At 43.6% G+C, this 24,594-nt stretch overlaps 2 protein-coding genes across 3 annotated transcripts; one reads left to right on the forward strand and one right to left on the reverse strand.

Annotated features, from left to right (window-relative positions):
- Positions 1-1,947: 1,947 nt before the first annotated feature.
- On the reverse strand, positions 1,948-3,202 carry LOC112251589 (proteasome subunit beta type-11-like). Its single transcript, XM_042322744.1, has 2 exons — positions 2,872-3,202; positions 1,948-2,667 (listed from the first exon to the last, which is right to left on the reverse strand). The coding sequence occupies exons 1-2, from the start codon at positions 3,200-3,202 to the stop codon at positions 2,297-2,299; spliced, it is 702 nt and encodes a 233-aa protein (XP_042178678.1). The 3' UTR covers positions 1,948-2,296.
- Positions 3,203-6,821: 3,619 nt separating this feature from the next.
- On the forward strand, positions 6,822-23,017 carry LOC112251101 (protein sel-1 homolog 3). 2 transcript variants are annotated; one of them, XM_024421802.2, is made up of 24 exons: positions 6,822-7,409; positions 8,008-8,578; positions 8,796-8,922; positions 9,576-9,697; positions 9,864-9,979; positions 10,982-11,046; positions 11,235-11,358; positions 11,512-11,644; positions 11,817-11,957; positions 12,093-12,313; positions 12,392-12,571; positions 12,660-12,782; positions 12,918-13,058; positions 13,168-13,230; positions 13,318-13,494; positions 13,605-13,732; positions 15,753-15,836; positions 16,006-16,087; positions 16,288-16,363; positions 16,585-16,688; positions 16,861-16,982; positions 17,093-17,207; positions 21,491-21,554; positions 22,080-23,017. In XM_024421802.2, exons 1-24 carry the CDS (start codon positions 7,344-7,346, stop codon positions 22,394-22,396), a joined length of 3,462 nt encoding a protein of 1,153 aa, XP_024277570.1. In that variant the 5' UTR covers positions 6,822-7,343; the 3' UTR covers positions 22,397-23,017. The 2 variants fall into 2 exon arrangements, with proteins under 2 accessions (XP_024277570.1, XP_024277571.1); XM_024421803.2 differs by having other exon boundaries at positions 6,824-7,409; positions 22,095-23,017.
- The last annotated feature ends 1,577 nt before the right edge of the window (positions 23,018-24,594 follow it).

Raw genomic sequence — 24,594 nt, forward strand, 5'->3', positions numbered from 1 at the left:
TGGTGTGTTCCTTGTTCTTCATGATGCTCTCTGCGCTTTTAACGGACCTCTGAGACTATCACAGTGCAGGTGCATTTATACGGAGACTTGATTACACACAGGTGGATTGTATTTATCATCATTAGTCATTTAGGTCAACATTGGATCATTCAGAGATCCTCACTGAACTTCTGGAGAGAGTTTGCTGCACTGAAAGTAAAGGGGCTGAATAATTTTGCACGCCCAATTTTTCAGTTTTTGATTTGTTAAAAAAGTTTGAAATATCCAATAAATGTCGTTCCATTTCATGATTGTGTCCCACTTGTTGTTGATTCTTCACAAAAAAATACAGTTTTATATCTTTATGTTTGAAGCCTGAAATGTGGCAAAAGGTTGCAAAGTTCAAGGGGGCCGAATACTTTCGCAAGGCACTGTATATCATTGTAATGTACATTATTTTAATTGTTGACAATGTCAAGAAGCTGCCATGTGTGTAATCGTAGGTGGCTCGTTCTTGATACCATGTCTTGTTTTGAGATGCTTTGACTGATGTCAAGTCTATGCTAATATGGCAAAAAATTTGCTCGCTAGCTAACCAATAACTGTAACAATGTATTTGAGAGACAACAAGTGCTCATCGTGCACATTTATTTAAAAATGTTCAATAAACATTGGAGACGAAATATAGTTTATATGTTGTCAACAATCTAAGCCAACCCCCTCTGTTTTGCCCCATAGTTGCGCACAAGCTGGTTTTGTTGCTAAACAACCAACCCGTCTATAGGCAGAGAGGAAAAGGGTATTTCGATATTATAGAAGTTCATTATGGGTTATTATTTGGTAGAAGTTTGTTTAACACATAAAAAAGAAAAATATTTATGAAAATATGATGGTTCACAATAATGAAAATGCAGTATTAGGCTTCATGATACATATTTCTTATTTGTTGAGAGAAATTACATGTGGTTTTACTGTACTGAAGATCTCTGAACACACAGTATGATTGATTTACCTTAAAAAATAATTTTATGGATTTTACCACCTCAACAAATCTTTGTCCTTGGTTAACCTGTCATGATATATTGCTTGTTTGTTTTTTTGGTCTTGAAGCACTTTGAGATTCTATGAAAGCGCTATAGAAATGTAATAAATTCATATAATTATTATTATTATTAACCTATCCCACCTCCCCATTCTCCCATTCAACATACCTAAACAATGAATGACATCACAGTTCTTATAATGTCATAAAAGCTATATTGTGTTCTGTTTCCATGGCAATTTTTTAGGTATTTTTCTAAAAACTGCATTGTTGGTTAAGGTCTTGTAAGTAAGCATTTCACGTTCAGTGTTGTATTCGGCGCATGTGACAAAAACTATTTGATTTGATTTTGATTTAGATTTGAATTATGCTTCTAAATTTTTATTTTATTTTATAAAGACAAGAAACTTTCCAAGAGCTTAATTTTGAAAATGTAAAATTAAGAGGAAAGGTGTGAGTACATGTTTCTTATGGCTATACAGACAAGGTGGAGTCCACCCACAGCTACAGTAAAATACAGAGAACTACCAAAGCAAACCCAGACTTTGTCAAAGACAAATATAAGGACAATACCAGCTATGGACAAGAGATCTGCTGGTTATGGATCGACACGCAACCTTCTTGGACTGGCGAATTTGAGGGTGTTAATGTCCTCCTTGTCCTTTTTATGGATAGTTTCAGAGATGACCTGTCTGCTGCTGACTGTTAAGTCTTGGACGTCTCAACCATAGTACCCCAAGGAACCATGCATACATATCCTTTGATAAGATGCAGGTGCACCCAACAGTGACAGTACTTCTTTCTACTGTCAGATCGTGCCCATTTTATCTCCCGAGGGGCACAGAGCCTCCAGCATGTGGACAGGGTCCCATTCACAGGAAACAAGATAGATGCAGGTTGAGGACCAGGTTTTGGCCCACCTTCCTTCTGCAGTCCAGAGACATCTTGCATTAATGCCTCCAGAGACGTCTTGGCAATTCTCCGAAATAAATATGTTTTTAATTCAACGTCATTGTGGTTTAAGACTAAATTCTAAATCAAGCACATCAAGTACATTTCTATCAAGAATCAATGTGAATAATCTAGTCCATAATTCTGGTTTTGAACATAAATTAACACATGACCTCCGATGTTTACAAAAAGGATCAATATTCATCAGTCTTCAAACAATCTCAGTAAAACCCTGTAGGGTACAGATATTGGTCACTTACAAGTTTCTTGTTTTCTTTCTTCTTCTAAGCCTTTATTTCCAACTCTCTTTTGCCTTCTTTAGTTTCACTTATTTCTACCACTGCTCTGCCCATCTTCCACTCCTTCCTGTTTCTCCCTCCTTTCCTTCACCTTCACTCTTTCTCTCTCCTTCTCTCTGTAATACTCCTCTCTCAATTCCTCTCTGTCCCTCCGAGTCCACCCATGTGAGGTGATATGGTACACATCCACACAGTTCCCAGAGTATGCATCCCTGTGTGTGGCCCTGTACACAGCCTCTCTGGCCAGTGAGATGGCCTCCTCCACCGTCAGCCCCCACCGTACCCCTCCGTCCAGCACAGAGTAGGCATAGGGCGAGCCAGAGCCCACAGAGAACAGCGCTCCCTGCAGGCGAGTCCCGTCACTGCAGACGTAGTACAAGCTGGGGCCAGAGAGCACTAGCTGTTTGCCTCCAGCAGAACAGTGCTGCCGACTCATGGCTGGTGAGAGGCACGGATTCCTTCCCCGTGCCTCTGCTTCAGAGATTGAGTCACTTTCTGATGTCTTTGCCAGATCATCTGTTTCATTCCCCATCTTTGATCTGTTCTCTTGCTGATCCGCCCCTTTGCTGCCATGCTCAAGAGGACATGTCTCCACCTCACCTCCGTCCCAACCACACAGAGTGGCTGCCACACACAGCTCAGTGCCCTTAAACGGGTGCAGCATGTGGGCTAGTAGCTTGGCAGCGCCAGCTGTTGACAGCCTTCTGCCATGGCGGAGCTGGTAAAGCCGGAGCTCCCGAGCCAGTATCCTCTTCCATAGGGCACAGTCGGCAGATGTGCCCGAGGTGGTGCCCACCAAGTGGGAGTGGACAGGCAGGATCTTCTGCGAGGCTGGGCAGGCAACCAGCCCATTGCAGCTGGACCGTGTGTCTGCTGCAGCTATCACTCCCCCCTGGAACATGAAGGCCAGGGTGGTGGTGCCATGAGACATGGGGAAAGGCAGAGGGACAGAGGGAGAGGAGGAGGGAGGAAAGCCAGGAGGAAAAGAGAGGAAAGGTAGGGTTGAATCCTGGTGAAGGGGGGTGATATGGTATGGTGCAGTGTTGGGGTTGATTTGGCCAAACTGTATCGGGCTTTCACTGAGGTATTCCGCAGCTGGTATATAAAGATGCAGTGGGCTCTCACTGTTACTCCACGACAATCCCCTGCTTGATATATCTCTGGTTCTCTTCCCAAAAAGCATGGAGGTGTCTTCCTGGGCCATGCGATGTGAAGCTGGAAAATTCCATCTAGAGTTGAGAAAAGAGTCCTTGAAACCACACAGATCTTGTAATGCCATTGAAAAATGTGTCCCTCAATATATAATGTAACCTATTTATCCATATTTATTCCCCTCCACCGTTAATCATTGATTCTTCTATTTTTTCTTTGAGAGTCCAGGTCGGGGTCTGTTTGTCTCTGTGATTGGGGATGCACTGACCTAAATGTAGTAAATCACATCCTTTTATATAGTAAATGATCCCTCAGTTGTATTGTCCAAACAAGTAGCATGACATCAATAGCATTATACATTACCTCATTACTGGGACGCAGAAAAAGTGTGGAGTAAGCCACGCCAGTCATCAAAAACTGTGCTTTTGAACACGATACCTGTCTCATAAATCATATTGATATGCTGATTGTACTGGCGTTGATTTAGATTGATGAAATGAGATTATGTGTCTGTAGTTCAGTCTATCCCCCTATTGGTGAGCCCAAAACTTGCACACCTGTGTTAAAAAAAAGTAGGCTACACTGGTCAGGAATCATGAATTTGCCCAAGGTGTGGAAATTCTGTATACAAGGTTAAGGCGAACAAATTCTATAAAGGTTTATTAGACAAACAATAGACAGACATATCCGTATGGGGAGACAAGCACTTTCATCCTCCAAGTGTTCCGGGCCCCTGGTAAAAACATTAAATCAGAGCTGAGACCACTCTGGTCAAAGTAGGCTATACATTTGAACATCTTAATTGCTTGAGAGTAACCCTGACTGGATTACAGCTAAGGGCCTGAATACCAAGCAGGTTCTGCTTTATGGTGACCTCTGACCCTAGAGAGGTTACACAGAGGCTAAATTCCAATTGGGAATAAGCATACTTTAAAAAAAAATCTTAACATTACACACTTTTTCTTTGGAGGAAAGTGACTCTCTTTTCCTCCTTTCTATGAGGACATTTCAAACAGTGGGAGAATGAAAGCAGCTTCCATGAACCCAAAAGTCAGTTAAGAACAAATTCTTATTTGGGTGAAAGATAAGATGTGCCCCTGGCATTGTGAACTCAAACAGACTATAAGTGACACAGTGAAAAATGTTTAACATACGTAGGATATATAAACAATTGAATAGGATGCGTTTTTGTCACAGTTTCTGTTTTATTTTGAGTGTGTTTCCTTAGGTTACTGCTGGATGGCAGCCTTACCTTGTTTCCAGTTTACCTTATTGGTTTCACCTGTGTTTGATTGCCCTCTCTGTTCACCTGATTGCCTGGCTATTTCGGTTCCTCTGTTGGCCTGGATCCTTGCTTATGTCTTATGTTTTGTTTAGTGCACTCTTGTGCTATTGCCTTGTTTCTGTCAATACTTTTAGTAAAGATCTGTATTTACTCTTACCTCTGCTTGCTGTGTTTCTCTGCTACTGGGATTGAGTTTGTACAAGCATCACTGTAACAGTTTTTGTCAATCTGACATGATTTCAAATGATTATTTCTCAATTCGATAGAGTTTGAATAACTCCAGTGATTTAAGTAAGACGGTAATTTCATATAAAAAATGTTTCCATTGCGTGGAACACTATCCACAATGTCTTAATGTGTTTCTTTTTCTTTTTTGGTTTTGTATGTATTGCTTTGAATGATGTATTACTGCACCTTTGGAGCTAGAAACATAAAGCATTTCGTCCCACTTGCGATAACATCTGCAAAATATGTGTACATGACCAATAAGATTTTATTTGAAAATGTAATTAAATAGATCCAAAGAAATGTTTTTAGTACAAGGTGTTGTGAAACAAAAAGAGCTGATAAGCCGGCACCAACTTTTTCAGGCCAGAATTGTTAAACAACAGGTTTCATGTTTTGACTATTTGATGTCCCAGGGACAGAAAGTACAGAACTCAAGCCATACGTCAATGCAACAGGTCTAGACGATAAGATTACAAATGGAAGGATGTCTGGGATTGTTTTACTTAAGTAGGTTCCTATTTGCTTAATGGGACCATGTGATTATTATTTGATCATGCTGATCATTTATGAACATTTGTACATCTTGGCCATGTTCTGTTATCTCCACCTGGCATAGCCAGAAGAGGACTGGCCAACCCTCATAGCCTGATTCTATGAGGTTTCTTCCTAGGTTTTGGCCTTTCTAGGGAGTTTTTCCTAGCCACCGTGCTTCTACACCTGCATTGTTTTCTGTTTGGGGTTTTAGGCTGTACAGCACTTTGAGATATCAGATGATGTAAGAAGGTCTATATAAATAAATTGTATTTTATTTGATGTGTTGTCTGATGTGTCTCCAGTATGAGTATATGTATGGTTTTATCTAGGCTTCCTGACAAAATGCATTAAGATTGATTAGAAAAGAGAGGGAGGTACATAGGCCTAGTAATAGCGAATATTGACCTTTTTGGACTGATTTAAGATTTAGCATACTGAAAACAAATTATTCCAGGAGAGGATGTGGGTTCCCCTACCCAGTATTCTGATGAGTTTAACAATTAGTCTGTATTACTCCCTTTGAAATGCTTCCTGATGCCTGCTGCCTTGAGAGAGCAGTTAGTGAAATTCTGCAGCTCTATAAAGGTACCCAAAACTGTCCATTAAAGGCCTGGCCATTTGTTTGGTTTTGCCCCTACATTTTCTGAAGTATCGATTGTCTGAATTTTGGTTTCACACATGCAAGTTCTCCTGATGAAACATATACTGGAAAACAATGTGTGACCTTGGAAAGTGTTCTATATTTGTTCTTTGACTTAGAAAATGTGGAGTAAATTGTGTAGTTCAGTAAGAAAAATAATCGAATTTATTCTCTTTGAGATTTAATTTTAACGCAGCAAAATATTTAGACTATGCAAGGGGTGTGTAGACTTTCACTAGGGACTGTATTTCTCCCTTTCTGTAAGTGTATGTTCTGCCAGTGTCTGTTTTGTGCTAAATTGGGTCTTAAATTCGAATGGTAGACTCATAGTTCATATCTGTTGATAATTTTGACGCCAGGCTGCTGAAGGTAAAGACCGTTTCTAAACCCATAGGCGCAACATCGTGAGACTTCCGGGAACGATTGCGAAACAGACCAGGCAGGGGTTTGAGAAGTCAATGAGAAAGGTGAACAATTCTTCCTTAGTTGTAAATTTTTTCAAAATCTAAAGGCACAACCTAGATTCCAGCAAATGATTTACATAGTTGAACCTGTTATTACTCCAACCTCGTGAAAGTGACAAACTGACACATTTTAATTTGCGTCAAAAACAACTTTATATCGAACGAGTGCCTAGGATTGTAAAACTTGCACATGCGCAGTTGATGTGATTTTGCACAGCCAATACATCGCCTACAAGTGTGATGGGGGATTTCTGTTGGAGAAGCACTTTATGCTTATCTTCACACTGTACTGTCTTTGGCTTTATCGTGCGATAAACTGATTTCCTCGTGTTTATAGAACATTGGTGCTGTGAGATTATGATGTATGAGGAGAAGCGTGTTGCTGAAATACTGCCTAGGAATGTATCCAGTGATGATGTTTAACAAATAATTTTTTTTTTGCCACTCTGCACAACCTCGCCAAAGGATCATTGGTTCTGTCGGGGGCGAACGACAGAGTAGCGGAAAGATTTAGTGTATCGTCAGGCTAATTTTGCACGGCGTAATAGGCTCCACATGCAGAACAGGTGCTACCACATAGCTCCACCTGTATCACGGAAGTGAGGAATAACCAGGCAACGCAACAGAAAGCCGTATTTGGATTAATAACATTGAATTTATCACATTAATACAACTATAACCACGATTTGAACATTAAATAACATTCGATATAGTCCTAAAAAAATCGGGAAGACAGAATTCAAGGATTGTATGAAATGCACACTTGAAAATGAAAGTTTTTGAAAGTTTTAACCTTTGTGGACATGCTGTCACCGTTGTAATTGTTTTGTCGCTGGTAAGAAATATACACAATTGAGTATCTAATACAAGGATAATGAATATGGCTATGTAAACGGTAATCTATTTGAATAAATTGCAAACTTGTGTAAATATTTGTGTGTAGTTTACAGACTACCACCACACATCACAACTCACAACTAATATCCACAAATGTCACATTTAGTGCCTGGTCATTAGCTGACCTCGTTTCAAATGTGATGTTTAATATGTACATACCAGACTAGGCCCACGATGCTTTTGGCCATTTTCAGCAATTTAAATCTGTATGAATATGCATTTTACCAGTCTTAAATTTCAACAAAAGTGATTATATTCCAGCCATAACACACTGATAGTCACCAGTGCTGCCTGGAGGCATCTCCGAATGAATCTTACAAACAAGTTAGATTGAGGAAAATTCCCCCAAGCTTTACTCATTATTTCAGTTTTCTTGGTTTTATAAAGGGATAATACACTAGAGACATTACCCATTTATTACAGTAAACCATTCACAGAGAGGTCTTCTGAACACCAAGCAAGCATGCTGTGCAATGGACTTAACTTTACTGTTGAATCCAGCTAATTTCCACCTATATTTAATTCATCTCGACCAGGCACTATGTGAGTCTTCATCCCACATCATGCCTACCTCCTCATCCCCAGCTGGAGAGAGCTCAGTGCTGCATGGTGATTCCATACAGTTTGACTTGGTCCCAGACATAGTGATGCATGGCTCAGTGGTCCAAGTTAGTTACCAGTGCTCCAGGGCCTGTGAGGTGGGAGTGGAGGTGGTGGTCTCCACACAGACCAAGACAGGAGTGGCTGTCTTCAGGAGGAGATGGACCAACCACAGACGCCTCCGTGTCCCCAGGACTCATCCAGTGAAGCTTTGGTTCCCTCCAGGCATGGCCTACAGAAAGGACCTCTCCATGAGGCGCACATTGGACGTCCATAATGTGATGGTTCGAGCCTGGTTGGACCACCTTGTGCAAGGCAAAGGAGACAAAGGCCATGTGAATAGGACCAGCACATACAATGGGTCCCTGGTGAGGACGTTCAAAGTGCTTCAGGCAGTACTTCCCTCTGAGCGTCCAGCTAGACTTTATCCTGGGTGCCCCTCCTGGATGGCTGATCTTGTGTGGCAGCTGACCAGAGACAGAATCCGCCAGTGCCCACATGAGTCAGGTCTGGTCTCAATCAACCAATCAGGTTTTGTACTATATGTGTGTGTTACAATTAGACTCACATTGCTGTCAAGTACACTTTATGATAAACAGTTTGGTGCCAGTGAATTGAGACATAGAAAGAAAAATACTGACATTATTTATTTTGTTAAAGAAGCTATTCTCAGTCCTTGTTATAGTTTTAGTGTATACTAATATTTTCTTGAATTGATTTGTAGACACTGTGGATATATTGACATTTCCAATGGTTAGCACTGGAAAGAGTTTTGGAGTGATTCGCAAGATCCACCCTTTCATCAACGGAGATCTTGAGAGAAATCGTGTCCTCACTGTGGAGCAGCCCAGGTTTGGATTTAACTTCCCTCTAAATAGTATTTATTTGCATTCATGATACATTTCCCTACGTTATCATGAGAGCTGATCCTTTGGGTAGTCTTGTGGACAACAACTGCAAGTGCACTGACAATGTCACCTGGAATGACTCACATAAACATGAACAAGTATAACCAGTATAATGCCAAATTAATTATACAATATATATTATGACCTCTCTTACAAAGTGAGTTATTTTAAGGTTCAAATAAAAGGGTCCATGATTTAGCATTTTGAAAATGATAGTTTCAGTCATCTGATATTTCTGACTCCATGCACCTCCTTAGGTCAGTTACAGAAAGATCTCTGTCTGTTCAATGCTGACAGCTCATTTCACTTCCATTTTTAATTCACTTAGCATATACATTTCCATGTGCTACAGTTCTTTATTGTTTACATGCTTTAAACCATGCATTGAAAGATCAGCGAACTAACCTATGTAGAAGATGATAACAGTGGGCATGCTTTATGGATGCTTAAGGATGGATGCATAATCTAAAATCTAATCAACATATAATCACAGATTACAACTACACAAATTCATTAAATCTCCTCCCTGCGGCAGCTATGGAACAGTGACACAGAAAATGTAATGTGAAAGATCTCATTAATCTCCCTTTCCCCAGTATCACAGTGTCTATATGGGTCTTTCTGGTGCAGTGGTGTGACAAGAAACTGTGTGGAATCATCCATCATGTTGATCAGAACAGCAAATACGACACTCCTCTGATGCAGCTCACTAACACAGGTGAGGCATAGCATGGTCTCACTTGATACTTATGATGTAATGTTGGGCTGTGAATGTGATCAAGCTGCTGTGTCTTTGAGCGGTAGGTAGTGTTATGATTGGATATCAGCATGCATTATGGTAGATGTCTGTCTTAGGATTTAATAAAGTACTGTCTACTGTTTAGGAGATATCATAATTCAGGTTCGTATGGTGTCTGGGGGAGATAAGGCATTCAGAGCCCACACAGCTCTGCCTCTCTGGACCTGGATCAGACTAGACTGCTTCATACAAGGCTCTAAGGTACCATATAATTGAATTTAATAAACTATTATTCCAATGATTGGAAATTGGATTTATCACCAGCAAGATATACTGAACAGAAATCTAAATGAAACATGCATTAATGGAAAATATTTTACTAAGTTGCATTTCATATTCATAAGAAATCAGGCAATTTAAATTAATTCATTAGGCCTTAATCTATGGATTTCACATGACTGGCCAGTGGTACTGGGGAGCCAGGCCCAGCCATTTAGAGTTAGTTTTCCCCCACAAACGGCCTTTATTACAGACATAAATAATCCTCATCACCCACCACCCCTCAGACGTTCCCACAGGTGAAGAAGCTGGATGTGGAGGTCCTTGGCTGGCGTGTTTACATGTGGTCTGCGGCCAGTTGGATGTACTGTCAAATTCTCTAAAACGACATTGGAGGCAGCTTATAGTAGAGAAATGAACATTAAATTATCTGGCAACAGCTCTGGTGGACATTCCTGCAGACAGCATGCCAATTGCATGCTTCCTCAAAACATGTGGCATTGTGTTGTGTGACAAAACTACACATTTTAAAGTGGCCTGTTATTGTCCCCAGCACAAGGTGCACCTGTGTAATGGTCATGCTGTTTAATCAGCTTCTTGATATGCCACACTTGTCAGGTGGATGGATACACTTGGTAAAGGATAAATGCTTACTAACAGGGATGTAAACACATTTGTACACAACCTTTGAGATAAATAAGCTTTTTGTGTGTATAGAAAATGTCTGTGATTTTTTATTTCAGATCATGAAACATGGGACCAACACTTTACATGTTTTGTTTATATTTTTGTTCAGTGTACATACAGCAACAACATATGCATCAGAGACACAATTGGTAGCTAAGGGTTCTACAGTTAGGAATGGGGTATATCATTAAAGTCCGAATCTACATCCCATCTTTTCACATCATGGTATTTATATATACTTTATATATTGGAGTTTTGGGGTTATGATTCTGAATTTATGTCTTGTGTGTCTTTCAGGTGACACTGCAAGTTAAACCTGAAATGACATCAGGAGGAATGGTGGGGAACACACACATATTTGAGTAAGGCATCAAAACTTTTTGGATAATTACAAACCTTTTTCAGACATAAATATTTTGATATTTAAACACAGAAAAGGGATTGGAGTGAACTTAGGTGTTTTTAAAACTGCACCAAAAGCCTTGAGGAGGGCTTTGCATAACTTAGTGTCAATATTTATTTTGAATGTTGAGTGTTGAATATTTTGCAGCTTTCAGAGTGACATCCATTACAATGACACTGGTGGATACTTTGTGATTGGAGGGGGCAGGTTCATGCCAGGTTTCCGTGGCTATTTTGGACCAATCAAATACTATCGTTTGGGCACAGAAAAGGTGTGTCCAGATGCCTTAACTTTTTTTAAAACAATTGTTCAATATGAGAAATGAAAATGTACAGAAATGTACTATATAGGCCTTACTGTACTACTGTATTAAGAGGTATATGTTCATGTTGTTACAGTATTATGACAGTTAAATATATTACAGGTGATCAACTACCTTTCCCCTGCCAAGACATTAGAGGGCCTGGAAAAGACTCACAGAGAGTGTGATGTTATCAGAGAAGTCACTGCAGCCTTTCTTCAGGCTGTGACACACAACCAGGAAGTCTTTATGACAGGTGAGCTCTATACTGTGTAGATGCATGTTTAGTCATCTGTGTGAGTGGTGTGCCAACACCAAATGGATCTGTGTCTTGAAGGCAAACTCTAGCACTGTGAATATGGAGTCTGGGGTAGTTTTATGCCACATTATTTTGGAGAAACCAGATCTGACTGAGTTAGATTTTTCAGGTTTGTGTCACTCTCACTACATCAGTTTATGGAGAAGGTTTGGACAGAATACATGTAGGCAGACATGGACCTGGGAAGCACAGAAGAAGCACCGTGTACTTTTCACCTTCTTAGAGACCCAGCTAAAGGACTTCACCACAGGTATATTACCTATAGGCTACCCATCTCATACAGGTGCCTTATGTACTTAAACCTACATCACCTGCAGGTAGTGTTTGACTGCACCTCACATATTCTTGGTTACATTTACTGTATCTACTCCATTGATACCTGTAGGAACTAAGAACAGGAGAACACCCCTTTACCTTGGAAGCAGATTGTTTGAGCATGTAGTGAATAGACTGTCCAATAGAGGAAGCAACCAGATGGACTCCACCACCACCTCCTCCCTGATAGCCCTGCTGCAGATGTCCTCCTGCTATGGCTACCACCACTCCTCCTTGCTGCTCTCCACCATCCACCTGGCTGGCCTGGGGGCCCCTGTGGACCAACAGCAGGTAACGACCAGTCACCTGACCTCGTCACGGGTAATACCACCTTTGTCATGACCTTGTTATGACCTCTGTGTATTCCAGGGTCATGTCTACAGTCTGATTGGTGCACTGGGAGACAACCGTTTAGCCCTCATGCATTTGGGCTACAAACACACACAAGGAATTGACGGGTTCCCCAAAGACTTTGACATGGCGTACAGTTACTACTCCAATGTTGGGGCACAGACCAGTATTGACCAAGGCCGGGTACTGGGGAATCAGGTGAATTTATAAAAAAAGGACTTGAGGAACTTTAGTTGTACTGTTACGTTAGTATAACTGTTAACCATACATTTCCTCTCACCCCAAGCAATATATCACAGAGCACATTCTTATAAGCAACGAGGACCACCTGAACAGCCTAACTCATGAGACAGGTGACACCTTTCAGTATATCAAACTTCAAGCTGACAGAGGAGACGTTGAATCACAGGTACAGTATATATCAAAATACTTAGAAATCATTGCGCTTTTAGTCTAGACTAAAGTACTTAGAAGTGTCTTCTACGTCAAGTTAGGAATGATTCAAGGGAATAAATCTGAAAATGACACAACTTCATTTATGCAGAAACATCTAGCAAAGCTTCTATTCTGGGGTCAAAATGGTGTCTCTAAGGACGTTGGGAGTGCAGTTAAGTGGTATGCTAAGAGTGCCATGGAGCTGGAGGATCCTGCAGCCATGTATGAGTACTCTATCTTATTATTTAAGGTAAGCATCATGTCTTGTGTAAGTAGGGGATATAGGAGTTCAATATTGCCAGATATGTGTTGTGTATGTGTAGACTGATTAGACGACTGATTGATAATGGTCTCTCCAGGGACAGGGGGTGAAGAGGAACATGACTCTGGGTCTTCAGATATTGGAGAAAGCTGCAGCCAAGGTATGTGTGCTGTAATAGTCTACCTTGTGGTGTGTGTTTGTGTGTGTCTATGTGTGCTTGCCTTTAATGTGCATCTCTGACCCCCAGGGTTCAGTCCAAGCCTTGAATGGGCTGGGATGGTATTACAGCACCATACGGAGAGACTACAAGACTGCCTACAAGTACTTTGAACAGGCTGCCCACAATGGCAGTCATGACGGCATGTTTAACCTGGGTGTGTATCACTTAAATGGGAAGAACCCACACAACCCAGAAAAGAATGAGGTAGGACCAACTTCACCCATCCTTTTTCAAATCAACTTGAGTTTTAAGTTGGAAGCCTTTTTCAGGTTTATGAAGGGTCTAATACTCATTGTGTTTTCTGTACTCCCCAGACTGCTGCGTTTCATCTCTTCCTAAACTCCTCCCTCTATGGTCACGTGGACGGGGCGGTGGAGGCGGCCTGGTACCTGTCCACGGGACACCTGGAGGGGGTCTCCCGGGACACAGAGAGGGCTGTGATGTAAGTATCTATTCCGCACAGCTCAGGGAGTGAAGAAAACCCCTGTATGGTCCACTGCACCAGAGGGTAGCTGCAGAAAAGTGTCATCTGACTAAATGCTGGACTAATTTAAGGACCTGTGTATTTGCATATATAAAAATAAGTGCCACTGTCACAGCGTGGCTTAGAGCGAGAGACCCTGCGTAGTGCAGTTACTCGTCTTATGAATCCCCAGATGAAGCTGTTAGTGTCACAAAAATATCTTAGATCAGGGCTGATGCGTCAGAGTAAGAGTAAACCTTTAGTCACTGAGCTTATTGTAGTCCTTGGTGTTCTGTACCAAATGTGTACAGTCGTGGTCAAACGTTTTGAGAATGACACAAATTTAAATGTTCAAAAAATCTGCTGCCTCAGTTTGTATGATGGCAATTTGCATATACTCCAGAATGTTATGAAGAGTGATCAGATGAGTTGCTATTAATTGCAAAGTCCCTCTTTGCCATGCAATTGAACTGAATCCCCAAAAAACATTTCCACTGCATTTCAGCCCTGCCACAAAAAGATCAGCTGACACCATCTCAGTGATTCTCTCGTTAACACAGGTGTGAGTGTTGACGAGGACAAGGCTGGAGATCCCTTTGTCATGCTGATTGAGTTCGAATAACAGATTGGAAGCTTCAGAAGGAGGGTGGTGCTTGGAATCATTGTTTTTCCTCTGTCAGCCATGGTTACCTGCAAGGAAACACGTGCCATCATCATTGCTTTGCACAAAAAGGGCTTCACAGGCAAGTATATTGCTGCCAGTAAGATTGCACCTAAATCAACCATTTATCGGATCATCAAGAACTTCAAGGAGAGTGGTTCAATTGTTGTGAAGAAGGCTTCAGGGCGCCCAAGAAAGTCCAGCAAGCGCCAGGACCGTCTCCTAAAGTTGATTCAGCTGCGGGATCGGGGCACCACCAGCACAGAGCTTGCTCAGGAATTGCAGCAGGCAGGTGTGAGTGCATCTGCACGCACAGTGAGGTGAAGACTTTTGGAGGATGGCCTGGTGTCAAGAAGGGCAGCAAAGAAGACACTTCTCTCCAGGAATAACATCAGGGACAGACTGATTTTCCACAAAAAGGTACAGGGATTGGACTGCTGAGGACTGGGGTAAAGTCATTTTCTCTGATGAATCCCCTTTCCAATTGTTTGGGGCATCCGGAAAAAAAGCTTGTCCGGAGAAGACAAGGTGAGCGCTACCATCAGTCCTGTGTCATGCTAACAGTAAAGAATCCTGAGACCATTCATGTGTGGCGTTGCTTCTCAGCCAAGGGAGTGGGTTCACTCACAATTTTGCCTAAGAACACAGCCATGAATAAAGAATGGTACCAACACATCCTCTGAGAGCAACTTCTCCCAACCATCCAGGAACAGTTTGGTGACGAACCGCATTTTCCAGCAGGATGGAACACCTTGTCATAAGGCAAAAGTGATAACTAAGTGGCTCGGGTGACAAAACATCGATATTTTGGGTCCATGGCCAGGAAACTCCCCAGACCTTAATCCCGTTGAGAACTTGTGGTCAATCCTCAAGAGGCGGGGGGACAAACAAAAACCCACAAATTCTGACAAACTCCAAGCATTGATTATGCAAGAATGGGCTGCCATCAGTCAGGATGTGGCCCAGAAGTTAATTGACAGCATGCCAGGGCAGATTGCAGAGGTCTTGAAAAAGAAGGGTCAACACTGCAAATATTGACTCTTTTCATCAACTTCATGTAATTGTCAATGAAATCCTGACACTTATGAAATGCTTGTAATTATACTTCAGTATTCCATAGTAACATCTGACAAAAATATCTAAAGACACTGAAGCAGCAAACTTTGTGGAAAAAATAATATTTGTGTCATTCTCAAAACATTTGGCCACGACTGTACTTTCTGTTGTTTTACGGTAGTAATGATGTCATGATAATAACAATACTTTGTTGATGTCGTTATGTGATGAACCTCTCTGATTCAGTACATGTTTTATGTATTTTGTTGTCCTGCCCTCTAGCATGCTGAAACAGATCTGTGAGCAGAATGGTTACCTGGGATACATCGTAAGAGAGGCTCTCCAAGCGTACCTCCAGGGCTTCTGGTGAGAGAAGCAAAATAGACTCTAGTTCATCAATCCAATTTCCCTCATATTCATTTGATTTGTCAAATCGAGTTACTGATGTTACAGTGTTTGTGTGTGTGTGTGTGCGCGTGTATGTGTGTGCACGTGTGTGTACATGGGTATGGGTTGTATTGTATTGTTCCTAAAGGGGCGAGGCTCTGGTCAGGTATGCCCTTGCCGCTGAAACAGGTTTGGGAGTGGCCCAGAATAATGTTGCCTACCTATGTGAGGTAAGGAGTCTGGCATTTGAATTCTTATTTTCTCATAGAAAGATACTGTATCTCTCATAGTCTTCTAAAGCCAATTAGTTCAGATTTAGTGACACATTCATTTGAGAGACACACAAAGACACCCCAGGGCGTTGACAGAGAGACATTCATTACCATAAGCCATATCATACACTTGAGTTACCACTCTTTTTTGATTGCAGGAGCTGAAGCAGAGCTATGATTGTCAATGGAGGTATTATAACCATTCCACAATGAACTATGACCCACATGATTCTGGTGAGTTCCTGTCCTACAGTGTCCTCACAGACTATAGTCAGTAGTGGAAAAGCTAGTTGACATAAAGCACATGTTTCTCTGTTAGCCTGGTCCCAGATCTGTTTGTGCTCTTGCCAACTCCATTGCTTTCATTGTCAAACCAAACATTTGGCATTACAAAGAGTGACAATGAGTAGGCATGATGGCACAGACTGACACTCAGGCTATCGCTCTGGTTCCAGGTTTGCTGAAGATGGGCGACTACTACTACTCAAGCAGCAGGCTAGGAGCTGTTGATCAGGCTATATCACTGTACAGCAGAGCAGCCCTTGCAGGCAGTTCTCAGGTGTCTTACCATGTATTATCACTGTCATTTACATGCTACAATTAAGCCTCCAGAATCTTTGAGCCTTCTATAAAAGTAACAGTAATCAGAATTATAATGCGTTCATACATGTCAGTTTGCATGTTTTTGATTTACTGTTCTTATAATGATTTTTTTCCTTATGAACCCTCAGGGAATATATAAGTTGGTGGTTTTGGCAGAAGAGGGACATGATGTCCCATTGATCATCAGAGACAGATTAAACATATCAATTCATGATGGACTAGACATTGTGGTGGAGAGACTCTTACAAAGGTACTTCCCCTTCTATAAAGCAGAATCATATCAGACTCATCATGGCTAATGAATAATAGATCGTTTATGCCAATGCCAATGCTTTGTTTTGTTCTGTTTTTCCCCCATAGATGTGTAGAGTTGGATGAAGATGAGGATCTGACACCATGTACTTTAGCTCTACTCAGAGTCCGCATGGGAAAATCCTGGAGAAAAATGACTCAAGACCCTATACAGCTGTCACTGGTAGGCCTTTATCTTTAAGTATGACAAGGACCAGGTGTAACGGTTTTCTAGTGGTGATGAAAGAGAGTCGGACCAAACTGCAGCGTGTCGATTGCGATCCATGTTTAATATACCAAAGAAACACGAACTTACAAAAAAACAATAAACGAAACCGAAACAGCCTATCTGGTGCAAACTAACAACGAGTACACATAGGACACTAAGGACAATCACCCACGACAAACTCAAAGAATATGGCTGCCTAAATATGGTTCCCAATCAGAGACAACGATAAGCACCTGCCTCTGATTGAGAACCACTCCAGACAGCCATAGACCTTGCTAGACAACCCACTAAGCTACAATCCCAATACCACCACCAAAACCCCAAGACAAACACACCACAATTACAAAAACCCCATGCCACACCCTGGCCTGACCAAATACATAAAAATAAACACAAAATACTTTGACCAGGGCGTGACAGAACCCCCTAAGGTGCGGACTCCCGAACGCACCTCAAAACAATAGGGAGGGTCCGGGTGGGCGTCTGTCCATGGTGGCGGCTCCGGCGCGGGACGTGGACCCCACTCCTTTAATGTCTTAGTCCCCTCTCCCTTCGTCCCTGGATAGTCCACCCTCGCCGCCGACCATGGCCTAGTAGTCCTCACCCAGAACCCCACTGGACTGAGGAACAGATCGGGACTGAAGGACAGCTCGGGACCGAGGCAGCTCGGGACTGAGGGGAAGCTCGGGAGTGAGAGAAAGCTCAGGAGTGAGAGAAAGCTCAGGAGTGAGAGAAAGCTCAGGAGTGAGAGGAAGCTCAGGAGTGAGAGGAAGCTCAGGAGTGAGAGGAAGCTCAGGAGTGAGAGGAAGCTCAGGAGTGAGAGGAAGCTCAGGAGTGAGAGGAAGCTCAGGCAGGTAGATAGATCTACCAGCTCCTGGCTGGCTGGTGGTTTCAGCAGATCCTGGCTGACTGGCAGATCCTGGCTGACTGGCAGATCTGGAAGAGTCTGGTTGACTGGCAGATCTGGAAGAGTCTGGTTGACTGGCAGATCTGGAAGAGTCTGGTTGACTGGCAGATCTGGAAGAGTCTGGTTGACTGGCAGATCTGGAAGAGTCTGGCTGACTGGCAGATCTGGAAGAGTCTGGCTGACTGGCAGATCTGGAAGAGTCTGGCTGACTGGCAGATCTGGAAGAGTCTGGCAGACTGGCGATGCTGGGCAGACCGGCGGCGCCGGGCAGACTGGCGGCGCCGGGCAGACTGGCGGCGCCGGGCAGACTGGCGACGCTGGGCAGACTGGCGGTGCTGGGCAGACTGGCGGTGCTGGGCAGACTGACGACGCTGGGCAGACTGACGACGCTGGGCAGACTGGCGGTGCTGGGCAGACTGGCGATGCTGGGCAGACTGGCGATGCTGGGCAGACTGGCGATGCTGGGCAGACTGATGGCGATGCTGGGCAGACTGGCGATGCTGGGCAGACTGGGGGCACTGGCGGCGCTGGGCAGACTGGCGGCACTAGCTGCTCCATATAGGCTGACAGCTCTGGCGGCTTCTTACAGACTGACCGCTCTGGCGGCTCCGTGCTGACTGGCAGCTCCTTGCAGACTGGCAGCTCCTTACAGACTGACAGCTCCGTGCAGACTGACAGCTCCGTGCAGACTGACAGCTCCGTGCAGACTGGCTGCTCCATGCAGACTGGCTGCTCCATGCAGACTGACAGCTCTGGCTGCTTCATACAGACTGACAGCTCTGGCTGCTCCATGTAGACTGGCTGCTTCATGCAGACTGGCAGCTCGGGCTGCTTCATGTAGACTGACAGCTCTGGCTGCTCCATGCGGACTGACAGCTCTGGCTGCTCCATGTAGACTGACTGCTTCATGCAGACTGGCAGCTCGGGCTGCTTCCTGTAGACTGACAGCTCTGGCTCCTCCATGCAGACTGACAGCTCTGACTGCTCCATGCAGACTGACAGCTCTGGCTGCTTCATGCAGACTGGCAGCTCTGGCTGCTCTATGTAGACTGGCTGCTTCATGCAGACTGGCAGCTCGGGCTGCTTCATGTAGACTGACAGCTCTGGCTGCTCCATGCGGACTGACAGCTCTGGCTGCTCCATGCAGACTGACAGCTCTGGCTGCTCCATGCGGACTGACAGCTCTGGCTGCTCCATGCGGACTGACAGCTCTGGCTGCTCCATGTAGACTGGCTGCTTCATGCAGACTGGCAGCTCGGGCTGCTTCATGTAGACTGACAGCTCTGGCTGCTCCATGTAGACTGGCTGCTTCATGCAGACTGACAGCTCTGGCTGCTCCATGCAGACTGACAGCTCTGACTGCTCCATGCAGACTGACAGCTCTGGCTGCTTCATGCAGACTGGCAGCTCTGGCTGCGCTGAACAGGCGGGAGACTCCTGCAGCGCTGTGTCGGAGGAAGGCTCTGGCTGCGCTAAACAGGCGGGAGACTCCGGCAGCGCTGTAGAGGAGGAAGGCTCTGGCTGCGCTAAACAGGCGGGAGACTCCAGCAGCGCAGGAGAGGAGAAAAGCGCTGGCTGCGCTGAACAGGCGAGGCACACTGAAGGCCTGGTGCGTGGTGCTGGAACTGGTGGTACTGGATCGAGGACACGCACAGGAAGCCTGGTGCGGGGAGCTGCTACCGGAGGGCTGGGGTGTGGAGGTGGTACTGGATAGACCGGACCGTGCAGGCGCACTGGGGCTCTTGAGCACCGAGCCTGCCCAACCTTACCTGGTTGAATGCTCCCGGTTGCCCTGCCAGTGCGGCGAGGTGGAATAGCCTGCACTGGGCTATGCAGGCGAACCGGAGACACCGAGCGCAAGGCTGGTGCCATGTAAGCCGGCCCAAGGAGACGCACTGGGGACCAGATGCGTAGAGCCGGCTTCATGGCATTTGGCTCGACGCTCAATCTAGCCCGGCCGATACGCGGAGCTGGAATATACCGAACCGGGCTGTGCACCCGCACTGGAGACACCGTGCGCTCCACAGCATAACACGGTGCCTGCCCGGTCTCTCCAGCCCCCGGTAAGCACAGGGAGTTTGCGCAGGTCTCCTACCTGGCATAGCCATACTCCCTGTAAGCCCCCCAAGAAATTTTTGGGGCTGACTCTCGGGCTTCCATCCGCTCTGCCGTGCTAGCTCCTCATAATGCCGCCTCTCTGCTTTTGCTGCCTCCAGCTCGGCTTTGGGGCGACAATAATCTCCAGGCTCATTCCAGGGTCCTTTACCGTCCAATTCCTCCTCCCATGTCCATAACTCCAGGTGGTGCAACCTCTCCCACTGTAGCTGCTGCTGCTCCTGCTGCTGCTGCCTCTGTTGCCTCTTCTCCTGTTGCTCCTTTGGGCGGCTACACTCCCCTGGTTTAGCCCAGGGTCCTCTCCCGTCGAAGATCTCCTCCCATGACCAGAAATCCTTGGTGAGCATCTCCTTTTCGGCTGCTCCTGCCTGTTGACACGCCGCTTGGTCCGTTGGTGGTGGGTGATTCTGTAACGGTTTTCTAGTGGTGATGAAAGAGAGTCGGACCAAACTGCAGCGTGTCGATTGCGATCCATGTTTAATATACCAAAGAAACACGAACTTACAAAAAAACAATAAACGAAACCGAAACAGCCTATCTGGTGCAAACTAACAACGAGTACACATAGGACACTAAGGACAATCACCCACGACAAACTCAAAGAATATGGCTGCCTAAATATGGTTCCCAATCAGAGACAACGATAAGCACCTGCCTCTGATTGAGAACCACTCCAGACAGCCATAGACCTTGCTCGACAACCCACTAAGCTACAATCCCAATACCACCACCAAAACCCCAAGACAAACACACCACAATTACAAAAACCCCATGCCACACCCTGGCCTGACCAAATACATAAAAATAAACACAAAATACTTTGACCAGGGCGTGACACCAGGGTTTCTCCTGCTCATCATGTGATCTGACCATGACTAGTCAGACCCATATGACAATGTCTTAATCAATCACATCCCACTGGCCACTGACGTCAGCTCAAATTCCGTCATGTCATTGGATTTAGGTTAAGATTTGGGTGAAAAAAAGACCAAATGGCCTTACGTTGATGACTTTTTGCAAATCCAATCAGAATTTCCATATTGATTCAACCTCTTCACATCGATTATTTTGGTTGAAATGACATGGGAACAATGTTTATTCAACCTGTTTAAGGCCAAGTGGGATAGCTCATGGTTTTTAACAAAATAAAATGCAAGACAATTTCAAAGCTGTATAATGGAAATGCAAATGTGATCCTGTAAATCCTGTCTTCCAGGTTTATATATCTGTCGTTACTCTCATCATTGCTCTCATTACTGTGCTAATCCAAAGTGCTCTGGGTAAGTCAGTTTCCTGAATACCTCCTTGCTAAAATACTGTTTCATTTCAGTGTAATAGTGAATAGTCTTAATGTCCACCTATCATGATCACATTTCCATATCTTATCACCACCTCTGTATAGGCATCTACATATGTATTCCACACGGTGGTACTGTTGCCTCAGTTGGTTATCTGTCACAAACTTGTTGTGTTACAGCTACAGCCTAATGTTAAATACATCAGAGGAGGTTGGTGAAGGGAGGACCGCTTATAATCATGGCTGGATTGGAATCAATGGAATGGTATCAAAAACTTGGAAACCATGTGTTTGATACTGGCCCATTTATTCCATTCCAGTCATTACAATGAGCAAGTCCTCCGATTTAGCCACCATTGGAATACTGTGCCGTTCTGCACGTGTCATATTTATTTTTGACCCCTCCATTGTAAATATAGAAAGACCATGTTAAATTGTAAAACCGACCCATTGTTTTGTCATGACAAACTCTTGTGATTTATTACATCAATGCTTGACTGGTAAACAGTTTCTTTGCCTCCAGAGTGTCTCCAAGTGCACATCCCAGCTAGACAACGTAGGCATACCACTGACCGTGCAGTAGATGACAGGACAGGGACATCCCCTGTCAATCAAGCAGAAGTCAATGGGAATGGACAGCAGGATCAGAATGACCCCATCAGGAGAGAAGACAGAATGTCCAGAACTGTTAGAATGGCCCAGGGTCTATGGTCCATTCTACCGAGGGATGGACAGAGAGTGCAGCAGACAGTTGACCTGGCTGTTACTGTGTCTGGGGTGTGTCTCTGTGTCCTCTGCACATTGATCCTCCATCATCTGCTCTGATAGTTGTCTTACACAGCACAGGAAATGCCTAAGACAGAAGATAACATATAAAGGAATGTATATGCTTTATGTTGGGAAGCAAGCCTGTAAATATTATAAAACTGCATTTTCTGAGATATCTGACTAATTTTAACTGACAAGTGGGAGTGAACAGACTCATATGACTGATACAGATGTAGGATCTTAATTTGATTACTGTTTTGTTGCTGAGAAGTTTTCTGTACAGCAGGAAATGCAGATGAACTTTGTGATTTGCATAAATTCACTGAAAACTCACATTTACAAACAGATACATTAACAGTATTGCACTTTTCATGTAGCCTACTTTTGGCCAGCTAATAGTCTAACCGCTGAGCAACATTGTGGACTAAATGTTCAAAACCTGTTGCTGCAGGATTATTTTTCTGTGACAATATAGGGCAAATTAAGATCTTACATCTGTAGGTGTATGAGTCTGCTATCTGGTTGTTTTGTTTCAGCCACATGGTGCTGAATCACACGTTTTTTTCTCTGGCTCCTAAACGTCTGTCTGTTTGGGGCCGGTACATTAGGTTGGTCCAAGGCCGATCAGAAGGACTAGTTTCTGCTGGTTAACTTATTACAGTTTTTGTCTGAACAGTTGTCCAGAATCTGCTTGATTTATTGGTAAGGGTTATGAACCATACATACAGTTAAAGTCTGAAGTTTACATACACCTTAGCCAAATACATTTAAACTCAGTTTTTCACAATTCCTGACATTTAATCCTAGTAAAAATTTCCTGTCTTAGGTCAGTTAGGATCACCACTTTATTTTAAGAATGTGAAATGTCAGAATAATAGTAGAGATAATAATTTATTTCAGCTTTTATTTCTTTCATCACATTCCCAGTGGGTCAGAAGTTTAAATACACTCAGTTAGTATTTGGTAGCATTACCTTTAAATTGTTTAACTTGGGTGAAACATTTCGGGTAGACATTTCGGGCAAACTTCCACAATAATTTGGGCCCATTCCTCTTGACAGAGCTGGTTTAACTGAGTCAGGTTTGTAGGCCTCCTTGCTCGCACACGCTTTTTCAGTTCTGCCCACAATTTTTTTTATGGGATTGAGGTCAGGGCTTTGTGATGGCCACTCCAATACCTTGACTTTGTCGTCCTTAATCCATTTTGCCACAACTTTGCAAGTATGCTTGGGGTCATTGTCCATTTAGAAGACCCATTTGCGACCAAGCTCTAACTTCCTGACTGATGTCTTGAGATGTTGCTTCAATATATCCACATAATTTTCCTATCTCATGATGCTATCTATTTTGTGAAGTGCACCAGTCCCTCCAGCAGCAAAGCACCCCCACAACATGATGCTGCCACCCTCGGGCTTCACAGTTGGGAGGGTGTTCTTCGGCTTGCAAGCGTCCACCTTTTTCCTCCAAACATAACGATGGTCATTATGGCCAAACAGTTCTATTTTTGTTTCATCAGACCAGAGGACATTTCTCCAAAAAGTACCATCTTTGTCCCCATGTGCAGTTGCAAAGCGTAGTCTTGTCTTTTTTATGGTGGTTTTGGAACAGTGGCTTCTTCCTTGCTGAGCTACCTTTCAGGTTATGTCGATATAGGACTCGTTTCACTGTGGATATAGATACTTTTGTACCTGTTCCCTCCAGCAACTTCACAAGGTCCTTTGCTGTTGTTCTGGGATTGATTTGCACTTTTCTCACCAAAGTACGTTCATCTTTAGGAGACAGAACACGTCTCCTTCCTTGCTCCCAAGGATGAACCAGACTTGTGGAGGTCTACAATTTTTTTTCTGAGGTCTTTGCTGATTTCTTTTGATTTTCCCATGATGTCAAATAGGCACTGAGTTTGAAGGTAGGCCTTGAAATACATCCACAGGTACATCTCCAATTGACTCAAATTATGTCAATTAGCCTTCCAGAATCTTTTAAAGCCATGACATAATTTTCTGGAATTTTCCAAACTGTTTAAAGGCACAGTCAACTTAGTGTATGTAATTTCTGACCCACTGGAATTGTGATACAGTGAACTATAAGTTAAATAATCTGTCTGTAAACAATTATTGGAAAAATTACTTGCCAAAACTATAGTTTGTTAACAAGAAATGTGTGGAGTGGTTGAAAAACTAGTTTATATGACTCCAACCTAAGTGTATGTAAACTTCCGGCTTCAACTGTAACTATAATGGGTTTCCCAGAGTAAAT

Source organism: Oncorhynchus tshawytscha, linkage group LG05 (genome assembly GCF_018296145.1).
Source record: "Oncorhynchus tshawytscha isolate Ot180627B linkage group LG05, Otsh_v2.0, whole genome shotgun sequence".
Taxonomy (NCBI): Eukaryota; Metazoa; Chordata; class Actinopteri; order Salmoniformes; family Salmonidae; genus Oncorhynchus; species Oncorhynchus tshawytscha.

Bases quoted from the DNA above. Each gene is read 5' to 3' on its own strand.
- LOC112251589 (XM_042322744.1), bottom strand. From the start codon at position 3,202: ATGTCTCATGGCACCACCACCCTGGCCTTCATGTTCCAGGGGGGAGTG. The intron at 2,668-2,871 runs GTGAGGTGGAGA...GCAAACAGCTAG, and splicing joins TCTGTGTGGTTGGGACGGAG to TGCTCTCTGGCCCCAGCTTG.
- LOC112251101 (XM_024421802.2), top strand. From the start codon at position 7,344: ATGAAAGTTTTTGAAAGTTTTAACCTTTGTGGACATGCTGTCACCGTT. The intron at 12,783-12,917 runs GTACAGTATATA...TCATTTATGCAG, and splicing joins GAGGAGACGTTGAATCACAG to AAACATCTAGCAAAGCTTCT. The intron at 21,555-22,079 runs GTAAGTCAGTTT...ACTGGTAAACAG, and splicing joins GCTAATCCAAAGTGCTCTGG to TTTCTTTGCCTCCAGAGTGT.